This window comes from Bos taurus, chromosome 18 (genome assembly GCF_002263795.3).
Source record: "Bos taurus isolate L1 Dominette 01449 registration number 42190680 breed Hereford chromosome 18, ARS-UCD2.0, whole genome shotgun sequence".
NCBI lineage: Eukaryota > Metazoa > Chordata > Mammalia > Artiodactyla > Bovidae > Bos > Bos taurus.
In genome coordinates, this window is record NC_037345.1 from 46,717,163 (window position 1) to 46,744,321 (window position 27,159).

Here is a 27,159-nt window from a genome sequence, read left to right on the forward strand (position 1 = left end):
TTGCCGCCTGCCTCACGTGACGGCCCTTGGGGCCTTGTCACATGCGGAGGGAAGGAAAGCTGCGCCTGCGTATTACGCGCCAGACGGCGTTGCCACATCACGTGGCAAGTGGATAAAGCAAAACCGGCTCTGAGCCGCCGGGACTTCATCACGTGTTGGGGAAGAGGTGGCGTAAAGACCTTTCTGAGTCTGCGCCAACTCTTCAGTCTTTTTTCGGCTCCACCCTAGCTTACATCCGGGCGACTGCTACTGCGAGGATAGTCGGCTTGGGGTGGAGGTAGGGGCTTTGGCATTAGCCTCTTAAAAGTTCAAAACTGAAATTCAGTGAATGATGAAAACACAGACGGGATTTAAAAAAAAACTCCACAACGCTCGATCAAACATCTAGCTAAGAAGCCGCGGCTCCACCCAGCCAGAACCCCCGCTCCGCCTCTTAGCCCTCATTGGTCAAAAGCGCCGCCGGTAACCCTGAGATTGGCCAGACCAGCAGCCCCCCGCGCCCAATGGGCGGTGGCGCCGGCTTTCCCGCGGCCGTTCGCTATTCAAGTGGACCGTGGCGGCTGCGGCGGTTGAGAAGTGTAACGGTCGCCGGGCTCCGACGCGACGATGGCGGCCTTGGGGCCCGGAGGCTACGCGCGGAATGATACAGTTGAGAAGCTGCCATCAGTCATGGCGGGAGTTCCGGCGCGGAGGGCCCAGTCTTCTCCGCCCCCGGCTCCACCGCTCTGCCTCCGGCGGCGGACGCGACTCCCAGCGGCTCCCGAGGACACGGTGCAGAATCGGGTGAGGGGTTGCTTGCCTTGTCCATCTCAGTTCCAGGTTCCCTGCTCTTCCTTGGTCCCACCCTTAGATCTTTGGCCCCGCCTATCAGCCCCCGGCTGGTACTCCTCTGGCTGCTCTCTGGCCTGCCTAGTCCCTAAGCCCCGCCCCTAGATGAGGCTCCTCCCACTTCCTCGTCTCCTCCTCTCTCGGATACTGCCCATCACCCCTAGTCCCACCTCTCAACCCCTGGCCCCGCCCTCAGTCTTTAAAATTTTTTTTTATTGAATGATCATTGCTTTACAGAATTTTGTTTTCTGTCAAACCTCAACATGAATCAGCCATAGGTATACATATATACCCTCCCTTTTGAACCTACCTCCCATCTCCTGCCCCATCCCACCCAACTAGGTTGATACAGAGCCCCTGTTTGAGTTAACTGAGCCATACAGCAAATTCCCATTGGTTATCTATTTTACATATGGTAATATAAGTTTCCATGTTACTCTTTAAATACATCTCACCCTCTCCTCCCCTCTCCCCATGTCCGTAAGTCTATTCTCTATGTCTGTTTCTCCATTGCTGTCCTGTAAATAAATCCTTCAGTACCATTTTTCTAGATTACATGTATACGCTTTAGAATATATTTATCGTTCTCTTTCTGACTCACTTCACTCTGTATAATAGGTTCTAGGTTCATCCACCTCATCAGAACTGACTCAAATGTGTTCCTTTTTATGGCTGAGTAATATTCTATTGTGTATATGTACCGCTACTACTTTATCCATTCATCTGTCGGTGGACGTCTAGGTTGCTTCCCTGTTCTAGCTATTGTAAATAGTGCTGCAGTGAACAATGGGATACATGTGTCTTTTTCAATTTTGGTTTCCTCAGGGTATATGCCTGGGAGTGGGATTGCTGGGTCATATGATGGTTTTATTCCTAGTATTTTAAGGAATTTTCATACCATCTTCCCACCAACAATGCAAGAGCATTCCCTTTTCTCCACACCGTCTCCAGCACTTATTGTTCATAGACTTTTTGATGATGGCCATTCTGACCCATGTGAGGTAATATCTCATTGTAGTTTTGATTTGCATTTCTCTAATAATGAGCGATGTTGAGCATCTTTTCATGTGTTTGTTAGCCATCTGTATGTCTTCTTTGGAGAAATATCTGTTTAGGTCTTTTTTCCACGTTTTAATTGGGTTGTTTGTTTTTCTGGCATTGAGTTGTATGAGCGGCTTGTATATTTTGGAAATTAATCCTTTGTCAGTTGTTTCATTTGCTTTTATTTTCTCCCATTCTGAGGGTTGTCTTTTCACCTTGCTTATAGTTTCCTTTGCTGTGCAAAAGCTTTTAAGTTTAATCAGGTCCCACTTGTTTACTTTTGTTTTTATTTCCTTTACTCTAGGAGGTGGGTCATAGAGGATCTTGCATTGATTTATGTCATTGAGTGTTCTGCCTATGTTTTCCTCTAAGAGCTTTATAGTTTCTGGTCTTACATTTAGGTCTTTAATCCGTTTTGAGTTTATCTTTGTGTATGGTGTTACACATACCATACACAAGTGTTGGTATGTGTTCTAATTTCATTCTTTTACATGTAGCTGTCCAGTTTTCCCAGCACCATTTATTGAAGAGGCTGTCTTTGCCCCATTGTATATTCTTGCCTCCTTTGTCAAAAATAAGGTACCCATAGGTACATGGGTTTATTTCTGGGCTTTCTATCTTGTTCCATTGGTCTATGTTTCTGTTTATATGACAGTACCATACTGTCTTGCTGGCTGTAGCTTTGTAGTATAATCTGAAGTCAGGAAGGTTGATTCCTCCATCTCCATTCTTCTTTCTCAAGACTGCTTTGGCTGTTTGGAGTCTTTTGTGTTTCCATATAAATTGTGAAATTTTTTGTTCTAGTTCTGTGAAAAATGCCATTGGTAATTTGATAGGGATCACACTGAATCTGTAGATTGCATTTGGTAGTATAGTCATTTTCACAATATTGATGCTTCCTACCCAGGAACATGTAATATCTCTCCATCTGTTTATGTCATCTTTGATTTCTTTCATTAGTGTCTTATAATTTTCTGTGTACAGTTCTTTTATTTCCTTAAGTAAATTTATTCCTAGATATTTAATTGTTTTTGTTGCAGTGATGAATGGGTTTGATTCCTTAATTTCTCTTTCTGATTTTTCATTGTTAGTATATAGAAATGCAAGTGATTTCTGTATATTGATTTTGTGTCCTGCAGCTTTGCTAAATTCACTGATTAGCTCTAGTAATTTTCTGATAGTATCTTTAGCGTTTTCTATGTACAGTATCATATCATCTGCAAACAGTGAGAACTTTACTTCTTCTTTTCTATTCTGGATTCCTTTTATTTCTTTTCTTCTCTGATTGCTGTAGCTAGGACTTCCAGAACTATGTTGAATAATAGTGGTGAAAGTGGACACCCTTGTCTTGTTCCTGATCTTAGGCCGAATGCTTTCAGTTTTTCACCATTGAGAATAATGTTTGCTGTAGGCTTATCATATATGGCCTTTACTGTATTGAGGTAGGTTCCTTCTATGCCCATTTTTTGAAGAGTTCTAATCATAAATGGGTGCTGAATTTTGTCAGAGGCTTTTTCTGCATCTATTGAGATTATCATATGGTTTTTGTCTTTCAATTTGTTAATATAGTGTATCACATTGATTTGCATATAGTGAAGAATCCTTGCCTTCCTGGAATCAAATCAATAACTTGATCATGGTGTTTGAGCTTTTTGATATGTTGCTGAATTCTGTTTGCTAAAATTTTGTTGAGGATTTTTGCGTCTATGTTCGTCAGTGATATTGGCCTGTAGTTTTCCTTTTTGGTGTAGTCTTTGTCTGGTTTTGGTATCAGGGTGATGGTGGCCTCCTAGAATGAGTTTGGAAGTGTTTCTTCTCTGCAATTTTCTGAAAGAGTTTTAGAAGGATAGGTATTAGCTCTTCTCTAAATGTTTGATAGAATTCTCCTGTGACGCCATCTGGTCCTGGGCTTTTGTTTTTGGGGAGATTTTTGATCACAGGTTCAATTTCAGTGCCTGTAATTGGGTTGTTCACAATTTCTTTTTTGTTGTTGCTGTTCACAATTTCTATTTCTTCCTGGTTCAGTCTTGGAAGATTGAACTTTTCTAAGAATCTGTCCATTTCTTCCAGGTTATCCATTTTATTGCCATATACTAATAGTCTCTTCTAATCCTTTGTATTTCTGCATTGTCTTTTGTAACTTCTCCTATTTCATTAATGATTTTGTTGATTTGATTCTTCTTTTTCTCTTGATGAGTCTGGCTAAGGCCTGTCAATTTTGTTTATTTTCTCGAAGAACCGGCTTTTAGTTTTATTAATCTTTATTATTGTTTCTTTCATTTCTTTTTCATTTATTTCTGCTTGGATCTTAATGATTTCTTTCTTTCTACTAATTTGGGTTTTTTTTTGTTGTTGTTTGTTGTTGTTCTTTTTCCACTTTTAGGTTTAAAGTTAGGTTGTCTATTTGATGTTTTTCTTGTTTCTTGAGGTAGGATTGCTATAAACTTCCCTCTTAGAACTGCTTTCACTGCATCCCATAGGTTTTGAGTTGTCGTGTTTTCATTTTTATTTTTTTTAGAAATTTTTTTATTTCCCTTTTGATTTCTTCAGTAACCTGTTGGTTATTTAGAAACGTGTTTTTCTCCATGTGTTTGTGTTTCTTACAATTTTTTTCTTGTAATTGATAGTCTCAGCACTGTGATCAGAGAAGATGCTTAATATGATTTTAATTTTCTTAAATTTACTGAGATTTGATTTGTGACCCAAGATGTGGGTGGACCTATCCTGGAGAATGTTCCATGTACACTTGAGAAGATGGATGGAATGTCCTGCATTTGGATGGAATGTCCTGAAGATATCAATGAGATCTATCTCATCTAATGTATCATTTAAGACTTGTGTTTCTTTATTAATTTTCTGTTTTGATGATCTGTCCATTGGTGTGAATGGGGTATTAAAGTCTTCTACTATTATTATGTTACTGTCACTTTCTCCTTTTATGTCTGTTAGTGTTTGTCTTAAGTATTGAGGTGCTCCTTTGTTGGGTGCATAGATATTTACAATTGTTATGTCTTCCTCTTGGATTTATCCTTTGATCATAATGTAGTGTCCTTCCTTATCTCTTGTACTCTTCTTTATTTTAAGATCTATTTTATCTGATACGAGGATTGCTACTCCAGCTTTCTTTTGCTTCCATGCAAAATATATTTGCATGGAATATATTTTTGTGTCCTCTCACTTTCAGGCTATATGTGTCTTTAGGTCTGAAGTGGGTTTCTTGTGGACAGCATATATATGGGTCTTGTTTTTGTATCCCTTCAGCCAGTCTATGTCTTTTGGTTGGAGCATTTATTCCTTTTACATTTAAAGTAATTATTGATATATATGTTTCTATTGCCATTTTCTTAATTGTTTGAGGTTGATTTTGTGGGTCTTTTTTCTTCTCTTGTATTTCATGACTACATAAGTCCCGTTAACATTTGTTGTAAAGCTGGTTTGGTGGTACTGAATTCTCTTAACTTTTGCTTGTTCAAAAAGCTTTTTATTTCTCCATCAATTTTGAATGAGATCCTTGCTGGGTACTGTAATCTTGGTTGTAGATTTTTCCCTTTCAATACTTTAAATATATCCTGCCATTCCCTTCTGGGCTTCAGAGTTTCTGCTGAAAGATTAGCTGTTAAGTGTATGGGGTTTCCCTTGTATGTTACTTGTTGCTTCTCTCTTGGTGCATTTAATATTTTTTCTTTGTGTTTAGTCTTTGTTAGTTTGATTAGTATGTGTCTTGGCATGTTTCCCGTTGGGTTTATCCTATATGGGACTCTTTGTGCCTCTTGGACTTGATTGACTGTTTCCTTTTCCATTTTAGGGAAATTTTCAGCTATAATCTCTTCAAAAATTTTCTCATACCCTTTCTTTTTCTCTACTTCTTCTGAGACCCCTATAATTCAAATGTTGGTGCATTTGATATTGTCCCAGAAGTCTCTGAAACTATCCTCAGTTCTTTTCATTCTTTTTATTTTATTCTGCTCTTCATAAGTTATTTTCACCATTTTATCGTCCAGCTCACTGATTCATTCTTCTGCTTCAGATATTCTGCTATTGATTCCTTCTAGAGTATTTTTAATTTCAGTAATTGTGTTATTTGTCTCTCTATGTTTATTCTTTATTTCTTCTAGATCTTTGTTAATTGATTCTTACATTTTCACCATTTTGTTTTCAAGGTTTTTGATCATCTTTACTATCATTATTCTGAATTCTTTTTCAGGCAGTTTGCCTATTTCCTCTTCATTTATTTGGACCTCTGTGTTTCTAGTTTGTTCCTTCATTTGTGTAGTATTTCTTTGCCTTTTCATTATTTTATTTTAACTTACTGTGCTTGAGGTCTCCTTTTCCCAGGCTTCAAGGTTGAATTCTTTCTTCCTTTTGGTTTCTGCCCTTCTCAGGTTGGTCCAGTGGTTTGTGTAAGCTTTGTATAGGGTGAGATTTGTACTGAGTTTTTGTCTGTTTTTCCTCTGTTGGGCAAGGCTGAGTGAGGTGGTGATCCTGTCTGTTGATGATCGGGTTTGTACTTGTTTTGTTTGTTGTTTAGATGAGGCGTCCTGCACAGGATGCTACTGGAGGTTGGGTGATGCCGGGTCTTGTATTCAAGTGGCTTCCTTTGTGTGAGTTCTCACTATTTGATACACCCTAGGGTTAGTTCTCTGGTTGTCTAGGGTCTTAGGGTCAGTGCTTCCACTCCAAAGGCTCAGGGCTTGATCTCTAGTCAGGAATGAAAATTCCACAAGTGGTTTGTTATAGCATTAAGTGAGATTGAAACAAATATCCAAAAACGAGAAACCAAAGATGAACCCCAGACAAATGGCAGTTACAAAATCAGGCAAATAATAATAAAATAACAGAATATACACATATACATATACACCCATGAGCAAAGTGAAAACAGTCCAACAAAAACAGTAGATTGACCCAGCGAACAAGGTAAATCAAAAATTATATTTACCAGTTAAGAACAAAACTAACTAAAGCACAAACCGGAAAACAAAACTAAAGCAAGGTGTCAGGTGGGGAATAAAGCAAGGAAAAAAAAAACTAACAAATACGTTGAGAGAAAAGGAAAGAATAGATATGCAGAGTTAAATAGAGGTAGATGAAGAAGATTTATATACAGTAAAGATTAACTGCAAGGGGAAAAGAACAGCTAGGAAAGGCAAACAAAGGCGCCCTCAGCCTTTGGATCGTTCCAGGGCTCCTACCTGACTTTATACTTTGGAACGCGTTATAGTTTTGCTAGTCACCTCCTAGTCCTGCTTTCCTGCTTGTCTCCTCAGTCACCTTTAGAAGTCTCTCTGGACACTTACGCTTTTGTTGACCTCATCCCCCGCTGGGTCTTTAGGGTCCCTACCAGGATTCAGTCCCCAGCTACTTGTTCCAACTCTCCCTGGGCTCTAGCCTGCCTTCCCTCATTCCCTCTTCTCTTTCCTCTCCCTTACCACGGTGGGATGCTTATTCCATACTGCTGCCTTAAATTATGGAGAGGATGTGAGTGAATTTAGTAATATTTAGAATATTTAGAATCCCCATGCGGGGGGAGGGGCATGGGTATAGACCAGTTCTCTAAATCCTGAGATGCAAAACTTTAGAGTAGGTAGAAGAAATTCCAATAGTACAGCAGCAACTTTTAAAATATATTTATTTGTTTTTATTTATTTTGACTGTGCCCGTTCTTCATTGCTGTGTTGCAGATTTTCTGTAGTTGTGGCAAGGGGTGGGGGCTACTCGTGGTGCACAGGCTTCTCACTGTGGTGGCTTCTCTTATTGTAGAGCACAGGCTCTACAGGGCAGGCTCAATAGCTGTGGAGCAGGGGCTTAATTGTCCCAAGAATACGGAATCTTCCCCATCCAGGGATTGAACCTGTGTCTGCTGCATTGGCAGGGAGATTCTTAACCACTGGATCACCAGGAAAGTCCACACAGCAGCAGTTTAAAAATTATTCTCCAGGACTTCCCTGGTGGTCCAGTGGTTAAGAATTCACCTTGCAATGCGGGGGATGTGGGTTCCATCCCTGGTCAGGGAACTAAGATTCCGCATGCTAAGAAGCAACCTAGCCTGAGCAATGCAGCTACTGAGCCCTCACGCTCTAGAGCCCATGGGTCACAGCTAGAGGGTCCGAGCGCCACAATGAAAGATCCCGCATGCGGCAACTAAGACCTGATGCAGCTAAATAAATAAGTATTTAAAAAAATAAAATAAAATAAAAAATAAAATAAAATTTATTCTCCAACTTGCAGAGCTGCAAAGTCTGTTTTTATAAAATGGTGGTAACAATAGCCATGGTGTTGCAGGGAGATGAAAGTGTGAATATGCCAGATAAAGGGTCGATACGCAATACCTGCAGGTGGATCTTGTTTCTGCTCCATGGCTTCCTGGCTGCAAGTTGCTGGGCATGTGCCTGCTCCTCACCTCTCTGGCCACACTTGCCTTGTCCTTCCTCTCACAAAGGTCCTGTCACACTGGCCTGCCTTCTGTTTTCTTGAGACTCCAAGCTCTTTTCTGCCTCTTAGCCTTTGTGTATGGTGAGTCCTCTGGGCTTTTTGCTGCAGTCTCCCTGACTGGCACCTATTCTTCGAGTCTCAGCCTGAATATCTCTACCCTGAAAGGCCTTCTTTTTTTATTCCTCTGAGAGGCCTTCTTGAACCCCAGCCTAAAGCGGTCACCCAACTCAGTATCTTATCCAGCACCTATGCTTCATAGCTTTTATCTCTTATGTTTCTGAAAGCCTTGTGAGCTCTAAAGAATATGAAGGAGAGGAATAACAACCAGTTTCAGAGAGGTGGTACATGCGTGCTAAGTCACCTCAGTCGTGTCCAACTCTTTGCGACCCTGTGGACTGGCTCCTCTGTCCATGGGATTGTCCAGGCAAGAATACTGGAGTGGGTTGCCATTTCCTTCTCCAGGGGATCTTCCCAAGCCAGGGATCGAACCCACATCTGTTAGTCTCTTCACTGGCAGGCAGGTTCTTTACCATTAGCGCCAGAGAGGTGGTATAGCAAGGTGGTTAGGAGCACCACCTCTGGACCCAGACTGCCTGGGTTTTAACCTGAATTCTTCTTTTTTTCTTGAATTTTTCTGTGCCTCAGTTTCCTCATCTGTAAAATGAGGATAATAATACAAATGTTCCCTTATAGTATATTTGTGAGGATTAAGTAAGCTCACATATCTTAAGTACTTAGAAAAACATTTGGCACATTGTAAGTACTCTATTGCTGTTAGTTACTACTGCTGTGATTGTGTATTTTGGGTGACTGATGTCATGTATTTTTCCTGTTTGGTGGTGCAGAGTCCATCCAGCTTGCAAAAGACCTGGTCTAAAAATGACCAGCTACGCTCATGCCCAGTAATGCTGACTAACAGATTAAAAAAACATGAGTCCCATTGCCTGGGTTAGTCCTGCTAACTTCCAGATGGGTTACCCTTCTAGGCCTCTCTTCCTCATCTATAAGGAGATGTTGGTGATAGTGACCATATCACAGAGTTTTTGTGAGCATTAAATAAGTTAATACAGTTGTATAAACAGCACCTGTCTCCTGATCAGATACTCAATAAATATTGACCGTTACTGTCCTCTCTATGCCTCTCATTTCTGAGGCCCAACACCTTGTTTGAGAGTGTTTTACTTTATAATAATTAGAAACTAATCTGTTAAGAATATGAAAACATCACGATTTGTTAGTCCATCCTCTGTAAATGTTTAATCAGCCATGATGGGGACTAGCTCATTTGACTTACTTTGCTTAGACAGTTTTTAAATTGTAAGTGTGATTGTTCCAGTTCACTCGTTTCTTTACTCATTGAACCTCTAGACTGTCAATTTACTGAGCAAACGGACAGTGTCCTCTTCTGTTCCCTGCTGTGAGCACAGCGCTGACTTTGAAACCAGAGACTGCCTGAGTCTGTATCCCAGCGTTGCTACTCCACAGATGTGGGACCTCGGCCCTCCGTGTTCTCATCTGTAAAGTAGGGCTGATAACAGCGCCTTCTTCCCTGGGTTGCTGTGGGCTCTCGAGTCTTTCACATAAGACACTTACTCTTTTCACTGAGGCCTTCTCCCCTTCCTCTGTCCTCTCAGTTTCCTTCCATGCTTAGTTTTTCTCTAATGCTCCCATCATCACCTGATATCTATTTTACATATTCATTCTGTTCGTTTCCTGTGTCTACCATCCCGTCACCACTAGAATGTGAGCTCCAGGAGGACAGGGATTTGTCTACATTCTTCACCGTTCTGTGCTTTAGCACAGTATTTGTCAAAGCAGTACTGAAGAGGATAAGCATTAGCTGCTGGTAGATGACTCTAGAAGCTCGGTGGACATGTTGGAAGTAACAGACTGAATGGATGGCTGAGGGGTGGGGAACCTGCTGGGGCAGGCGCTTCTGATTGGGCCTTTTCCCTGCAGGTATCACTCGAGAAGGTGCTTGGCATCACGGCCCAGAACAGCAGTGGCCTAACCTGTGACCCCAGCACAGGCCACGTGGCCTACCTGGCAGGGTGAGTGAGTCGGTGGGCCTTGGCCTCTAATCACTGATCCTGAATTCAGAGCCTGAAATCTTCGATGAACCTCTCTGGGCCTTGGCTGTTCCCTCTGTAGAGTGCAGATAATGCTGCCTGCCTCTGAAGGCTGTGGGAAGGATTCTACCGGCCCCTCTATGTCTAGAACGGTACTGGCACGCATGTGTGCTAAGAAAGCCTTATTGTGACTGCAAGTGGGAGGTGGCAGCAATTCTGGGAAAGACAGGCTAAGATCAAAGCCACAGTTGGTGTCAGGCAGTCTGCATTAGTGTCCTAGCTCCGCCACACAGGCCCCTGTCCTAGCCTCTGCTTTGGTAAAACAAAACTAGTGGTACCCTCCTCCTGGTAGTTAGAGAGGACTGAAGGTCATCTGCAACCATTTATTCCACAAATACTGGTCTAACCTGCACTGTTCTAGGCACCGAAGGGACCCCTCCCCCCTGCAGGGCAGGGCAAGGCCATAGTAATTCCTGATGAACAGCATCTGTTACTGAGTCTTTGGGAAGGAGCCAGAATACAGGACAAGGGGGGCTCTTGAATCTGACAGGTGTGGAGTCACATCCCCACTCGTTCCCTAATCTGCTGGGGAACTCTGGGCAAAGAACTGCTCTCTCTGGGCTTCAGTTTCATCATCTATGAAAAGCAGCTAAGACTGCTGACCTCACTTGGCAGTTGTGAGGATTTAAAGATGTTGTACACAGTAAGTCTTTCGTGGGCTTCCCTGGTGGTTCACTGATAAAGAACCTGCTTGCCAATGCAAAAGACACAGATTTAATACCTGGGTGGGAAAGATCCCTTGGAGAAGGAAATGGTAACCCACTCCAGTATTCTTGCCTGGAAAATCCCATGGCAAAGGAGCCTGGCGGACTACAGTCCATGGGGTTGCAAAGAGTCGGATGCAACTTAGTGACTGAACAACAGTAAGTCTTTATTAGACCAGAGCCTGACAATATAGTTACTACAGTGGGAGTGTTGGCTTCTTTTTAAGAATTGGTTGATATCAGTAATAACATTAAGTGCTCTAGAATTCTCAGCATAGATAATGGGGGAGGAGGAGACTGAAGAGAAGCATCTGAACAGAAAGAGCCTTGTCTATCAGTTCAGTTCAATTCAGTCGCTCAGTCGTGTCTGACTCTTTGTGACCCCCTGAACAGCAGCACGCCAGGCCTCCCTGTCCATCACCAGCTCATGGAGATTAGGCAAACTCATGTCCATTGAGTTGGTGATGCCGTCCAACCATCTCATCTTCTGTCATCCCCTTCTCCTCTTGCCTTCAGTCTTTACCAGCATCAGGGTCTTTTCAAATGAGTCAGCTCTTCGCATCAGGTGGCCAAAGTATTGGAGTTTCAGCTTCAACATCAGTCCTTCCAATGAACATTCAGGACTGATTTCCTTTAGAATGGAGTGGTTGGATCTCCTTGCAATCCAAGGGACTCTCAAGAGTCTTCTCCAACACAACAGATCAAAAGCATCAGTTCTTCAGCACTCAGCTTTCTTTATAGTCCAACTCTCACATAGCCTTGTCTATATGTGGGCTCTTATGTTGGGAGTGCAGTCATCCCTGGACCTCAATACTCCCCTCAGTTTGGGCACATTTTCTTCTTTCTCCCCAGCTGTGTGGTGGTGATTTTGAACCCCAAGGAGAACAAGCAGCAGCACATTCTTAATACTGCCAGGTAAGCTGGGTCCTGGGACGGGGTAAGGGTGGGATCAAGGTCCTGACACATCCCTCCTTCCCCACACTGCCTGGAGGTGCTAGTGGGTGACTCATTCATTCACTCACTTGGTTCAGGTTCAGTCTGCTCTGTGCTAGGCACTGTTCCAGATGTTGGGAACACAGCCATGAACAAAGGAGATAAGCTGCTCTCCATAGAGCTGACAGCTTGTGGGGGAGACAGACTAAACTAGTTGGCAAGTTACTAGCCAACCATCAGACCTTGACTGTGGCTATGAAGGAAATAAGGATGTGTTCAGGAAGGTTGGCAGGCAGAGGACCCTTATCAGAGTCTTATTAGAGCCCTCCTGGGGCTGAGACCAGGAGAAAGTGAGGGGGTGACTCATGTGAAGGTGTGGGGAAAGCATTGTAGGTAGAGGGGACAGCAAGAGCAAAGTCATGTTTGAATCTCAGGTTGAGTAGTTAAGAATCTTAAGTTGTTTGAGGAGCAGTCAGGATTCCATGGTTGAGGCTAGAGCCCCAGAAGTCAGATCACCTTGGGGAGTGGTTGGCTATCATGCTGATTGCAAAGAGAAGCCACTAGAGGGCGTTTGCAGGCTGAGGCTATGCTTAGCCACCCCAGCCCTCTAGAATGCTCTATTTCCCTTCCCCACTTTCCTTTTTCCCACAAAATGTACTCCTTTTTGATATACTTTCTAATTTCCTCAATGATGATATTTACTGTCTCTCTCTACAAGATGAGCTGTCTGGGGGCAGGGACTTTCTCTTAGTTAATTTCTGTGTCCCTATACCCTAGGTCAGTGTCTAGGACATTGGCAGCACTTCTTGTTTCCTGTATGAATGAATGTAATTTGGGTTTTAGAAAGATCCCTCCAGCTGCCAGTTTACTGGGGAAGACTCTTGGCCCCAAGTTGGTACCTGGGGTCTGCCTGGTGGCCCATTGATCACTATGTCATCCTTGGGCTTTGGTCCCCACTGAGTTGTGACCTTAGGAAGGCACTCCACTGCAACTTTTTTTTTTGGCTTGTGGGATCTTAGTTCCCCAACCAGTGAGAGCAGTGAGAGCTCAGAGTCCTAACCACAGGACCACCAGTCCTTCCCCTCATTGCAACTTTTTATTCTACAAATACTGCACAAATAGCTCAAGTTTAGCTCCTTTGGCCCAGCTCTCCAGGTGGACAGAGAAGATGTGGGTTTTCTTCTTCCTTTACAATCCCTAAGGCAGGGTTCCTGAGATATGGTTTGGCAGATACAGATTCTCTCTTGGAAGGGGCTTCTTGGATCCTTGGCTCTGACTGTGGGTTCTGTCACTGGTGATGAGGGCAGAGGTGGGTCCCCATCCAAGCATGTTTATTCACTTTGTGATCTCAAATGAAATACTTCTTGTATGTATATCTTAAATATTGGACTTACTCGACAACCTTGAAAGTTTTCTACACGAAAATCCAGATGCCCTCTCATTTTGGAAAAGTGAGAGGTTCACATCTCTGGGGCCCACATTCTCCATGGCAGGAATGGGCTGGAGCTTGGTGGCATTTGTCAGAATCTCCATTGGCCAATTCTCATCCTCCCGGTTGCCTTCCCGATGCCCACAGGTGGTAGAGTAGGTCACCTTGATCTGAAGCACATAGTTGAGAAGAGTCCACTCTCAGTCAGTGGTGGGTCTGTCTAAGGAGGTGGTGTGGCCAGAGTGGAGGTTTCCATCCTGGCTGCATTTCAGAGTCACCTGATGCCAGGCTTCACCCTCAGAGAAGGCAGAATCAGTATGGAGTAAGGTGTAAGCACTTTTTACATTGAAATAATTTCAGACTACAAGAATAGTTCAAAGAGCACCTGTACACCTTTCACCCGTATTTCCCAAATGCTAACATTTTACTAACATTTGCTTTATCATTCTCTGTCTCTGGCAATTTTTTGCTGGTCAGGTGGTTAAGGCTCCACACTTTCACTGCCGAGGACCCAGGTTCAATCCCTGGTTGGGGAACTACGATCCCACGAGCTGTGCAGTATCCACTCCATCAGGGCTTGAGGTTTGGGGGAGGAAAGGGCCTTTGCTTTTACAAAACCTCATTTCTCTGTGCACGGCCCCTGCTTCTCCTGGCTGCAGGAAATGCTGGGAATGCACCGGGTGCTGTGCTGGGCCAGCTTACAGCACTGGCTCCGGGGAACCATGGTCGCTCACCTCTCCTGGCCTCTTGGGAGCGAGGAGTGCACCAAGTGCGGTGAGCACAGCCAGGCCAGGGTCTGGCTGCCCACCCTCAGTGGAACCAGTGATCAATACCTTTCCTTGTCCCCAGGAAGTCTCTGAGCGCTCTGGCCTTCTCCCCTGATGGAAAGTACATAGTGACGGGGGAGGTGAGTGGTGATCATGGTGGAGTGGGTGGGGAGGGGTCTTGGGGCCATTCCTCTGGCCCCAGCAGACCTGAGGAATCCCTGGAATAGCTCCTTCCTGGACCAGATGCGGCAAGGGGTGGTGGGGGATGGCTTTCGGGCACACCCTGGGGCACTACCAGCTTCAGCCCTGATAGCCCCTCCAGCCTCACCCGGTGCAGAACCCAGCAGCAGTAAATGGCACCATCTTCCCCAGAATGGGCACAGGCCTGCTGTACGTATCTGGGACGTGGAAGAGAAGAGTCAGGTGGCGGAAATGCTGGGCCACAAGTACGGCGTGGCCTGCGTGGCCTTCTCCCCCAACATGAAGCACATTGTGTCCATGGGCTACCAGCACGACATGGTGCTCAACGTCTGGGACTGGAAGGTAAGAGCTGGTGGGTGGGTGGCAGACAGCTGGCCGCCAGAACACCCTGAGTCTCAGGCATGGGGAGATCTAAATGAGAGAACTTGGTAAAGCGTTTATCCAACACACTTTTTGTTTGTTTAATAATTTTTACTTTTGGCTGGGTCTTTGTTGTGCAGGCTTTTCCCTAGTTGCAGCACTTGCGCCTCTCATTGTGGTGGTTTCTCTTGTTGCAGAGCACGGGGTTCTAGGGTGTGCGGGCTTCAGTAGTTGTGGCTCGTGACTCTAGAGCACAGGCTCAATAGTTGTGGTGCACGGGCTTAGTTGCTCCGCGGCATGTGGGATCTTCCCGGACCAGGGATTGAACCCGTGTCTCCTGCATTGGCAGGCGGATTCTTTGCCACTGAGCCACCAGGGAAGCCCTATCCAGCAAATATTTCTTGAGCACCTACTGCATGCCAATCCCTATTCCAGGCACTTGTTGTAGGGCATGTGACAAGCTCTCAACTAGTGGAACATATCATTCTTTTTATACTGACCAGCTGTGACCTTGAGCAAGTGACCTAACCTCTCTGTAACTCTGTTTCCTCATCTGTAAAATGGATGTAATAGTATCTACTTTGTTGAGTTGGGAGAACTCTGGGCTATGCGTTGGAAGGCTGGGCTTGGGAACAGCTCGGGGAGGACTTACAGTTGGCAGAAGCGGGTGTCAGTCCTGGCTCTGTTCATTACCTGCTGTGTGACCTTGAGCGTGTGACAGTCCTCCCTGAGCGTGACAGGGTAAGGGGAGAAGCACCTCCCTCATAGGACTGTTGAGGGGTTTCCTGAGCTGTCCTGTGAAGGGCTCAGTGGGGCCCAGAGTGAAAACCCAATCTCCAGCAACACGGGTTGCATTGTCCTTCACTTCTAGCTGTGGCCGTCTTCAACACCACGTGTGGGCTGCAGGGCTTGGACTCCTGAGGAGAGTTCTGGAACTTCCTCTCATGTGGAAGCCCTTTTAAGCTTCAGTCTCCTCTGTGTTGGGAATGATAAGAGGGTCACATGTAGTTTTCCCCAAAAAGAAGGGCCTGAGGAAGACACCCTTGGAGCAGGCGAGGGCAGAGAAACACAGGGCTGAGAGAAGAGGCTCAAAGACTCTGATGAGGTGGGTGCTGGGGTGACCTTCTCTGCACTGATTCTTCCAGAAAGACATCCTGGTGGCCTCCAACAAGGTATCGTGCCGGGTCATTGCCCTCTCCTTCTCAGAGGACAGCAGCTATTTTGTCACTGTCGGGAACCGGCATGTGAGGTTCTGGTTCTTGGAAGTGTCCACCGAAGCAAAGGTGAGTTTTCATCCCCACCCCCTCAGCTAGGCCTAGGGGAGAACCATCAGGGGTAGTAGGGACTCCTGGTTCTGCCATGATTCGGGGGCAGCGGCTGTCTAGCCTCTCAGTGGGGTGGCCTTCTGCCTCTGGGACTGCTCTCCAGGTGCTGACTGACTGCCAGACCTGCCGGGAAATCTCTTCTCCCCTGCTGGGCCCTGGGGCCACCCCTCATTCCGGGCCTGTGGCCTCCAGCCACTCTGCCTGGAAGCATGCGTGTTCTGTTCTTCCTTCTCCACTTGGAGGTGTTTCTGCGAGTTCTCCCATTTAGCTGTGTCCTGTCCACTGGTCAGGAGAGCCTGTCGTGACCTGGCTGGGGACTAGGCCGTCTGTTCGGGGTCTCACTGTGCCCCACTCTCCCTCCAGGTGACAGGCACGGTGCCCCTGGTGGGGCGCTCAGGCATCCTGGGTGAGCTGCATGACAACGTCTTCTGTGGTGTGGCTTGTGGCCGGGGCCAGATGGCAGGCAGTACCTTCTGTGTGTCCTACTCGGGCCTCCTCTGCCAGTTCAACGAGAAGAGGGTGCTGGAGAAGTGGATCAACCTGAAGGTACCCCAATGCCCCTCCGCTGTCAGTGCAGGAAACACTCTTCCCATGACGTGTGTCTCCAGAGACACACAGCGGTGCCCCTGCGTCATAGCCGGTCACGCCAGCTCAGGGTCTAATTTCTGGTTCTGCTTATTTGATTCCAGGAGAGGCTCTCTGAGCCTTGGTTTTCTCATCTGTAAAATGGGACTACTGCTGTCTGCCTCACCAAGTTGATAGGGGTGTCCTGTGGGGTGGTGTATGTAAGGCACTTAGCACATTGCCTGCCCCCGTAACGGGTCAGGGTTACAATTGCTTCCCCATCACTGTGTAATCCAGTTCATATTTGTTTTCTTTACTGGGCATTCTTGGCTGGTGGGAGGACCGCTTTTTTTCCCTTGTTTAATTTAAGGTATCATGGACTTAATAATTTCTATATTATTTTTACAATCAAAAGCTATATAAAATACATAAAAATTTAGGATGTGTGTATATGTATGGCTGAGTCCCTCTGCTGTTCACCTGAAACTATCACAACATTGTTAATCAGCTATGCCCTAAACAAAATAAAAAGTTAAAAAGAAATACATAAAATTTTAAACCAAAAAATGAGGTATCAGTGAATTGCAGAACCACTTTCCTTCAGATCTGAGGGTTTGAGTCCAAGCTGTCTTTCCACCCTGGGACTGGGTGCCTGTTTGGCTGTTAGCAGAAACATCAGAGTTTTCCTGCTTGTCCTATTCCTGCTGTTGCGATTCTCCTCTGGACCTCAGCTTCGGGGTTAACTGCCTGGCAAGAGGCAAGTAGACAATTCTGAGCCTTTTCTGTCTTTCCTAGTTGGTTAAACATCATTTTTTTGTTTTGTTTTGATTTTTAATTTTTACAGTGTTGTGTTGTTTCTACCATACAACATCGTGAATCACCCATAATTATACATACATCCGCTCCCTCTTGAGCCCCCCTCCCCTATCCTCTCCCACCCCTCTAGGTCATCACAGAGCACCAGACTGGGCTCCCTGTGGTATACAGCAGCCTTTCCAGCTATCCACTTTACACCAGACAGTGCATATATGTTGATGCTACTTTCTCCATCCGTCCCTCCCTCCCCCACTTTTGTGCCCACAAGTCCATTCTCTGTAATCTCCAATCCTGCCCTGCCAATAGTTTCATCAATACCATTTTTCTCGATTCCATATGTATGCGTTAAAATACGGTATTTATTTTTCTCTTTCTGGCTTACTTCACTCTGTATAACAGGCTCTAGCGTCATCCACCTCACTAGAACTGACTCAAATGTGTTCTTTTTTATGGCTGAGTAATAGTCCATTGTATATATGTACCACATCTTTATCCATCCATCTGTCGATGGACATCTAGGCTACTTCCATGTCCTGGTTACTGTAAACAGTGCTGCAGTGAACATTATTTATTTTTCTCATATGAATCCTCCTGCTAGAACTACTGAAGCTTTTAAGCAAGTCAGAAGTTTTGATAGATAGATGCTTAGTCCCTGAGTAGTGGTCTTAAGATGACTCAGAAACCAAGTCTCTCTAGATTTGGCATTGCTACTCTAAGCTGTATCTAGAAGTTTGGCATGCCCTACCCCGTTATGTGCATGCCCTGGTTGAATGGATAGTCCTTCCTAAAAGATAGTAACTTTTTTCTGTGCTGCTTTGAAGTATATACTCTCTGAAGTTGTTTTTAAGTAATATGGAATCAAATTTAAGCTTAAAATTCAACACTTCTAGTGCAGGTGACCTCGGAGGTCACAATCAGCTAAGGAGATATTTTCCATACACAGCTGAGTTCCTCTATAGCAATGACAACTCTGCCCCAATTTATGCCTTTGTGTGCCTGCTGCCGCCTTTTCTTCCACAGTGACTGTACATTATATCTTGATTTCAAAGATCTTAAAATCTGCAAAAAATAGTTTTGTTTTTTTTTTAAATTTTGTTTTATTTTTAAACTTTACAATATTGTATTGGTTCTGCCATATATCGAAATGAATCCGCCACAGGCATACATGTGTTCCCCATCCTGAACCCTCCTCCCTCCTCCCTCCCCATACCATCCCTCTGGGTCATCCCAGTGCACCAGCCCCAAGCATCCAGTATTGTGCATCAAACCTGGACTGGTGACTCGTTTCATATATGATATTATACATATTTCAATGCCATTCTCCCAAATCATCTCACCCTCTCCCTCTCCCACAGAGTCCAAAAGACTGTTCTATACATCAGTGTCTCTTTTGCTGTCTCGTATACAGGGTTATTGTTACCATCTTTCTAAATTCCATATAAATGCGTTAGTATACTGTATTTATGTTTTTCTTTCTGGCTTACTTCACTCTGTATAATAGGCTCCAGTTTCATCCACCTCATTAGAACTGATTCAAATGTATTCTTTTTAATGGCTGAGTAATACTCCATTGTGTATATGTACCATAGCTTTCTTATGGGGTATAGCTGATTAACAATGTCATGATAGTTTCAGGTGAACAGCAAAGGAATTCAGCCACACATATTCATGTATCCACTCTCCCCCAAACTCCCCTCCCATTCAGGCTGCCACATAACATCAAGCAGAGTTCCCTGTACTGTACAGTAGGTCCATGATGGTTATGCGTTCTAAATAGAGCAGTGTGGACCTGTCCATCCCCAATTCTCTATCTCTTCCCCCTAACCTGCCTCCTGGCAACCATAAGTTCATTTTCTAAATCTATGAGTCTCTTTGTGTTGTGTGCTGCTGCTGCTGCTGCTAAGTCGTTTTAGTCGTGTCCAACTCTGTGCGACCCCATAGACGGCAGCCCACCCGGCTCCCCCATCCCTGGGATTCTCCAGGCAAGAACACTGGAGTGGGTTGCCATTTCCTTCTCCAATGCATGAAAGTGAAAAGTGGAAGGGAAGTCACTCAGTCGTGTCTGACTCTAGCGACCCCATGGACTGCAACCCACCAGGCTCCTCCGTCCATGGGATTTTCCAGGCAAGAGTACTGGAGTAGGTGCCATTGCCTTCTCTGTTGTGTTGTGTAAGTAAGTTCAAAATATGGGCTTCTTAAATGCAAAAACTATAAAGCTTTCTGGAGGCCCACGGCTGACCTGATCTGGGCCACATGAAGCACCAAGTCCACTCGGGTCCCCTTTGCCCCCACAGGTCTCCCTGTCTTCCTGCCTCTGTGTCAGCCAGGAGCTCATCTTCTGTGGCTGCACTGATGGGATCGTCCGCATCTTCCAAGCCCACAGCCTGCAGTACCTCACCAACCTGCCCAAGCCGCACTACCTGGGGGTGGATGTGGCCCAGGGCCTGGAGCCCAGGTACTGCCCGGCACGGGGAGGGAGAAGGGCCCACCTAGAGTCTGTCTGCCAGTATCTACCCATGCTTCCCGATCCATCTGCTTACTGGCAGCCCTGGGCTGGAAGCAGGATACAGACCCTAAGGAGGCAGCAAAATCTCATGATGTCTGTAGTTTAATGCATACGTGCTCAGTCGCTCAGTTGTGTCCCGCTTTTTGTGACCCTATGGACTGTGGCCCGCCAGGCTCCTCTGTCCATGGAATTCTCCAAGTAAGAATACTGGAGTGGGTTGCCATGCCCTCTTCCAAGAGATCTTCCCCACCCAGGGACTGAACCTGAGTCTCTTACGTCTCCTGTGTTGGCAAGCGAGTTCTTCACCCCTAGCGCCACCTGGGAAGCCCACGGTGCTGGGTGATGGATGAACATAAACATTTGAAAAATGAAAAAAGGTCATTTCAGATAGTCATAAACGCTTTGCTGAAATAAAGCAGGGACTCCAGGAGAGGGTCTTGGGATGGGGCTGTGTTGACTGGGAGGCTGGGGGAGGCCTCCCGGTGACATGAAGCCAGCTGTGTGGAGAACTGGGTCCTGAGAGCGAATGCAAAGGCCTTAAGGGGACAGCACACTGGGCTCAGTGTGTCATGGGGACAGCAGGAGGCCATGTCGCTAGAGCCTGGTGTGCTGGGTGGGGGACAGATAACAAATGAGAACACTCATGGAAGCTGCTGAGAGGGGCTTGGAGCCTGTCCTGAAATCAGTGGGCAGCCACTGGGACCTCAGGCATTGGTGTTACTTGGTGAGGCCTCGAGTAGTAGATCCTCTGGCTGCCACATTGAGAGAGAGTGGAGGGGCTGAGCTGTGTTATATCTTCCTGCTTTGTTGTCAGTCTGTGGGGGTGGTGGGTACCTGGGACTACCTCCTGGGTAAGCGTTCGGAGAGGGTGCCCAGATGTCACAAAGGAAGGAGAAGATGGACCATAGTGTGTTGCAGTGGTCAGCTCTGCTACTTTCCGCTGTGAGCTCTGTGGCCTCAGGCAGGTCACTGTACATAGAATATAGGACCTACCTTTCCTGGAAGTTGTGGGAATTCAGCACAGCTAGAGCTCTCAGCTCAGCACCCTGCGAGTGCTCAGTAAACTGTAGCTGTGGTAGGAAGGTCCCAGGCCAGGACTGGTACAGGGAATTTTGATTATGTGTTGAGGCCAAGAGAGAAGCCATGATCCTGTGCTCAGAGAGGATGGATTTTGTGCCGAGTAAAATGAGGGGAGAGAAGTGTTGACAGAAGTTGAAAACTGAAACACTCTCAGGGGCCAGGCAGAAGCTTCCAGTTTACAGCCTGTGTATTAGAAGCAAAGCAAAGGAAGAAGATGAAGCGAACAGTAAAGTCGGAGTGGGAGAGCTGGGTTACCACAGAGATCATCAGAGATGGCACTGCCAGGCAGGAGGCTGCTCGGGTGTCACCAGAGGCAGCTGTCACTACTCACAGTGACATTGGTAGTGACTGATGACTCACGTGGCCCTGTCAGCTTCCTTTTCCACAGGAAGGCAGAGGCCACCTACCCGGATACAGTGGCGCTGACCTTTGACCCCATGCACCAGTGGCTGTCCTGCGTGTACAAGGACCACAGCATCTACATCTGGGATGTCAGAGACATCAACCAAGTAGGCAAGGTGTGGTCGGAGCTCTTCCACAGCTCCTACGTCTGGAACGTGGAGGTGAGCCCCTCTCCCCCTCCCCCTCCCCCTGCTCAGCCCCAGCCTGGGAGCTGAGAAAGCTTCTGCAGAGTTTGGGAAGCCCGTTCAGCCATACCTGCCAAAGATACTCCTGGACCCCTACTGTGTGCCAGGTGCTGTTCTGGGTGCTGGGGACATGTCTGAGCAGGAAGCTGACATGAGTCTGCATCTGGAGCTCACATCTGGGTGGTAGAGTACACCTATGGACAAATCAGTCTAGAACATGCCGAGTACAATACCTCTCTGAAGCAAAACAAAGCCACCTAGCAGGGAATGGGATCAAAAGTGCTATTTTAGAAAGGAGAGTGGTCAGGGAAAGCCTCTCTGAGGGTGTGACATTCTTCTAGTGAGGGACCTGCAGGAAGAGGGGTGAGGCCAGCCACCACTGGGGGTGTGGCAGGTGCAAAGACCCCACAGCAGGAGTGTGTGTACCTCAGGGAGCTTTCTGTCAAGGGCATTTGTGTACTTTACTGCTTTTTTTTTGGATTTCATTATTTTATTTTTGGCTGTGCTGGATCTTTGTTGCTTCGTGGACTTTTCTCTAGTCACAGAGAACAGGGGCTACTCTCTAGGTGCGGTCCGCGGGCTTGTCTTGTTGAGCATGGGCTCTAGAGTTTCCGTAGTTGCAGTTTGCGGGCTCTGGAGCACAGGCTCAGTAGTTGGACGCACCCAGTTGCTCCATGGTATGTGGGATCTTCCCAGACCAGGGATCGAACCTGAGTCTCCTGCATGGGCAGGCAGATTCTTTACCACTGGGCCACCAGGGAAGCTTGCTTTTTTTTTGTTTTTTAAGTATTAAAGAAGTCTTTATTTTCTGAGAATGAATCTGTGGGACTTTTTCATTCTCTGAAGATATTCAAAGTACTTCTTGCCAATAAAGCAACTCTTGGAGAAAGAATTGTATCCAATTTTTTTTTTTCTGAAAATGTTTGTGCTAGATAAATGATGTTTTCAGTGGCTCAATTCAAGACTGTGAGAAATAACTTCATTCTTTTGAATAGGCATTATCCAGCTCTTTGCTTGAATGTATCTGCCTTCATGGATCTGACATTTCTGTTGCTTGTACTTTTCTCACTTAACAAGAATATTTTTAAAAAATAATTTTCAAAATTTATGTATAAAAACATTTTTCTTGGGAAAAAACATGAAATATTACAGATAAAGCTAAAGTCTGTTTTGATCTTTTAATAACTTTTTATTCAAAGTCTATTTTATCTAACATTTCTATAGACATGCAAAGCTCCCTTTTAGTTACTATTTGTATGGAGCATCTTTTTCTCTACCTTCACTTTCATCTTGTATGTATCTTTGAATATAAAGTCAGTCTCACTCTTTCTTGTTTTGGCCACACCACATGGCATGCAGGATCTTAGTTTCCCAACCAAGGATCAAACCCACGGTCCCCTGCAGTGGAAGCACAGTCTTATCCATTGGACCTCCAAGGAAGTCCCAACTGAATTGCTTGTGGACAACATATAGTTGGATCTTTTAATCTTTCTGCTATTTATTTCCTTTTGATTAGACAGTTTAACTCATTTACATTTAAAGTAATTCTTCATAAAGTAGGTCTTTTTTTTTTTTTTTTGAGTAGGTCTTACTCTTACTATGCCACATAAGAGAACTTAGGTTGTTGTTCAGTCACTAAGTAATGTCCAACTCTTTGCGACCCCATGAACTGTAGCACACCAAGCTCCTCTGTCCTCCACTATCTCCCGAAATTTGTTCAAATTCACGTTCATTGAGTTGGTGGTGATGCTATCCAGGATTTACTCTTGCTATATCTTTGATGTTTCTTAATTCTTTTATCACTACCTTCTTTTGTGTTTAATTGATTTTTTTGTATTATTCCATTTTGATTTGCTTCTCATTTTTTCTTTTGTATATTTTAAAGTTATCTTCTTACTAGAAGATTATAAGTAACATCTTACATTTTTAACAAACTAGTTTGAAATAATAGCAATTAGGTTCAATAGTATACAAACACTCTGCTCTTTATGTAGTTCTGTCCCTCCTCCTCTGTGTTGTTATTGTCACAAATTATTCAATATCTTCATCATTGTATTTTCATCAACACTGATTTCATTTTGTTATTTATTTGTTTGTTTATTTTTGGTTGCACTGGATCTTCGTTGCTCCCTGCGGGCTTTCTCTGTTTGTGGCGCGAGGGCTTCGCTTGTTGCAGAACATGAGCTCTGAGCCCTCAGGCTCAGTAGTCGTGGCTCCCAGGCTCTAGAGCACAGGCTCAGTAGCTGTGGCACATGGCTTAGTTGCCCCAAGGCATGTGGAACCTTCCCAGACCAGGGGTGAAACCTGTATCCCCTGCATTCCCTGGCAGATTCTTAACCACTGGACCACCAGGGTAGCCCTGGAACTTACTATTTTTCACAAAAATCCAATAGTAGGTCACAGTGTTGTCATCAAAGTGGTTGTACTGAATCGCCCTTTGCCTTGTTCTCTGGGGACTGTAGGTGTATCCTGAGTTTGAAGATCAGAGAGCTTGTCTGCCATCAGGATCTTTTCTGACTTGTTCCTCAGACAATACCATCCGCTTCTGGAACATGGATAGCAACCCTGACTCTCACTGGCAGAAGAACATCTTCAGTAATGTGAGTGGCTTCATCGTGATCTGTCTGTTAGGAGGAACAAAGGCCTACTTGAAGCTAAATATGAGGGCAGGAAAGAGTTTTATGGAACCTGGGTGTTCGACTTCACTAGGGGCAGGAATCAGGAACCAAGGCAGGTCACTTTCTGGCTCCTCTCTCAGTTTTCTTTCTCTCCCTCTCTAAATGGCATGGTCTTTCCTCTTTGCTTTCCTTTGAGTCAGCTCCTACTCTCTTAAGTGTATGTGAACACAGCTACTCCAGGCAATCCAATATACTCAACAAAGAAGAAATTGTTCCCCAAGTCTTGGGCTAGAACCCTCCTGGGGAGCACGTGATGAGCCAAACCAGGCAGAGGTGTACCCTGTCTAGCAATGACTGGGATGGGGTGCTGACATGATGAGAGGCTGGGGAGAAAACAGTTTGCTGGAGAAATGTTGGGTGTTGCCAGGTCAGTGAGAGAGCTTCTCTGGGGAGCTAAGGCCTAAATCATACATTCATTGATTCTGCAGTTACTACCAAGGTCAGTGCTAGGTGCTGTGTTGCATGCTGGGGACACATCAATGACTAAGACACATTCTTCTCTCATAGCACCTCCAGTCTAGTGGAGGAGGCAGACAATGAGCCAGTAACTACACACACTATGATATACTCCCAAGCATAATAAGTACTGAGAAAGAAAGTTGTGAGGTATGAGTAGGATACATGAATAGTCATCTGATTCTATCTGTGGCACTAGGGGCAGCCTCTAGAGGAAGAAATAACTTAGATGGGAGGACTGGGCAGCGTAAAGAGGGGAAGGGAGAGTGTTCTACACCAAGGGACAAAGGCCTTGAGATAGGAAAGAGCTTGGTGAGTTGGAAAACCCAAAAGAGGTCAGTGTTACTGGAACATATCCCTTAATGCAGGATATGTAAAGCAAGTGCTCCTTTCCTACTACCCTCACTAGCACCTCTTCTCCCCCTACCATCTTCTCTTCTGCACCTGTGATATATGTGTTGTATTTGGTTATACACAATAGAAAAAGCCCAAACAAGAGGTAAATGTTTGATTTTCTGGCTTATAAAAATAGCCTAGTGGTTACAAGTCCAGGCTGTTTTGGCAGCTTTAGGAAGCACTTAGAGACCTAAGAACCATGCATTTTGAAGGAGTGGCCCTTGTCCTCATGACCCAAGATGGCTACTGGAGCACCAGTCATCACATCCAAGTTCCAGGCAGCGGGACAGTGGGAAGAAAGAAGAGTTTTCACTTGCTTTACATCTCGTTGACCAGAATTTATTCACACAACTTCATCTAGATGCAAAGGAGTCTGCGAGGCATAGTAATTATTCTGAGTGATGAAGCTTCCAAGTCAGAAACGGAGTTCTCTTGCTAATCAAGATTGGGAGACTGGCTGTAAGGAGACACAATGGCAGCGGTGCTTCAGAGTTACTCATAGCACTGACCTCAGCCTTTTCCTCTCTGCAGACCCTGTTGAAGGTCGTGTATGTGGAGAACGACATCCAGCACCTGCAGGACATGTCACACTTCCCAGACCGGGGGAGCGAGAATGCGATGCCCGTGGACGTGAAAGCTGGTGTTCGAGTCATGCAGGTCAGTCCTGATGGCCAACACTTGGCTTCAGGCGACCGAAGTGGAAATCTGAGGCAAGTGGGCCCTGGCGGTGTCTAGGGCACACCTCCCAGCTTGGGCTCAGGTGCTCAGGGCAGTGGGGAGGAGCCCTGGCCTTGGCACCTCCAGCTGCCCGTTGGGAATGAGGGAGTGTGGGTAGCAGTCTGGTAGCCAGCCTGCCCTGGGAACATAAGTTGAGAAGGGGCTTCCAGAAGGCTGGCTCCCAGTATATCAGAGTAGTTACCTAGGGACTGGGCCATGTGAACTTTGCCTGCCGAGTGGACAGGCACACTTGGATGATGCCAGGGCAGGGGACACCTTCTTGGCCCCATGGTTCCACTGCTGAACCCTCAGAGAAGATGCCAGCTGGAGCTGGGGTGCTAGGAGAGGGGCCGGAGGATGGGACATCTGAGGGCTCAGGCTGTTCACCACCCTGCAGAGGTTTTTCAGGATGTGACAGGCCCAGTAGGTGCTGACAGAACGTGAGCCCTGTCATAGGAATCAGGTGTAACGTGAGAGGGTGCAGCAGTGACAGCCTGGATGCTGGGTCTCTGGCGGGATGGGAGGGACCAGGGGCGCTGGAGACCGTGTGGCCATGACGGGGCAGCCGCCACACAGCACCGGCAGACAGCCCACGTCGGCACAGATTCCCGTCATCCAAGAACAACAGAAAAAACTTTCTGTGCGGATTTTTTTCTGTGAAATTCTATGGTTTTTAAACGTTAGCAGCTGTTTTGGTGTCAGTCACTGATGAGGCAAACCACGCAGGTCGGGGGACTGCTCCGGGTGACAGCATCCTGGTGTGAATGGTGAACAGTAAGGAGAGCTAACAGGCATCACGGCCTTCTCCCAGGCCGGCCGCTGGCCTGAGCACCATGGTATCGAGTGATTTAATCCTCTCAGCGACCCTCTGGTGTCAGTGCTGTTATTCGCACCACTTTCAGATGGATTTGCTGAGGAAAGAGGGTCCGAGTGGCCAGGCTGCGATCACACAGGTGGAGGATGGAGGAGCTGGGATGACCATTTCTTACTTCAGTCATGGATGACCTGTTGTCTGATTTCATTTGGCAAGAATATGCGGAAAGTCTGGATTTGAGACCCTTTAAGAATGAGAGGGAGTTCCCTGGCAGTCCAGTGGTTAGGACCAGGCTTTCACTGCCAAGGGCCTGGGTTCAATCCCTGGTCAGGGAACTACGATCCTGCAAGCCCTGGGGTGTGGCCAAAAAAATTAGAATCAAATGGTCCCACCTGG

At 45.8% G+C, this 27,159-nt stretch overlaps 1 protein-coding gene across 2 annotated transcripts in view; it reads left to right on the plus strand.

Moving 5' to 3' along the window:
* The first annotated feature begins 86 nt into the window (after nucleotides 1–86).
* The window catches only part of WDR62 (WD repeat domain 62), a 49,043-nt gene continuing 21,970 nt past the window's right edge, over nucleotides 87–27,159 (plus strand). The window contains exons 1-11 of one of the 2 annotated variants that reach the window (XM_002694947.6): nucleotides 87–783; nucleotides 10,261–10,352; nucleotides 11,987–12,049; nucleotides 14,346–14,403; nucleotides 14,636–14,806; nucleotides 15,970–16,107; nucleotides 16,513–16,695; nucleotides 19,824–19,984; nucleotides 21,489–21,678; nucleotides 24,165–24,302; nucleotides 25,764–25,942. In XM_002694947.6, coding sequence (XP_002694993.1) covers nucleotides 607–783; nucleotides 10,261–10,352; nucleotides 11,987–12,049; nucleotides 14,346–14,403; nucleotides 14,636–14,806; nucleotides 15,970–16,107; nucleotides 16,513–16,695; nucleotides 19,824–19,984; nucleotides 21,489–21,678; nucleotides 24,165–24,302; nucleotides 25,764–25,942 — 1,550 coding nt within the window. In that variant the 5' untranslated portion in view covers nucleotides 87–606. The remainder of the gene's footprint in view (nucleotides 784–10,260; nucleotides 10,353–11,986; nucleotides 12,050–14,345; nucleotides 14,404–14,635; nucleotides 14,807–15,969; nucleotides 16,108–16,512; nucleotides 16,696–19,823; nucleotides 19,985–21,488; nucleotides 21,679–24,164; nucleotides 24,303–25,763; nucleotides 25,943–27,159) is intronic. The other variant, XM_015458106.3, reaches the window with a different exon arrangement.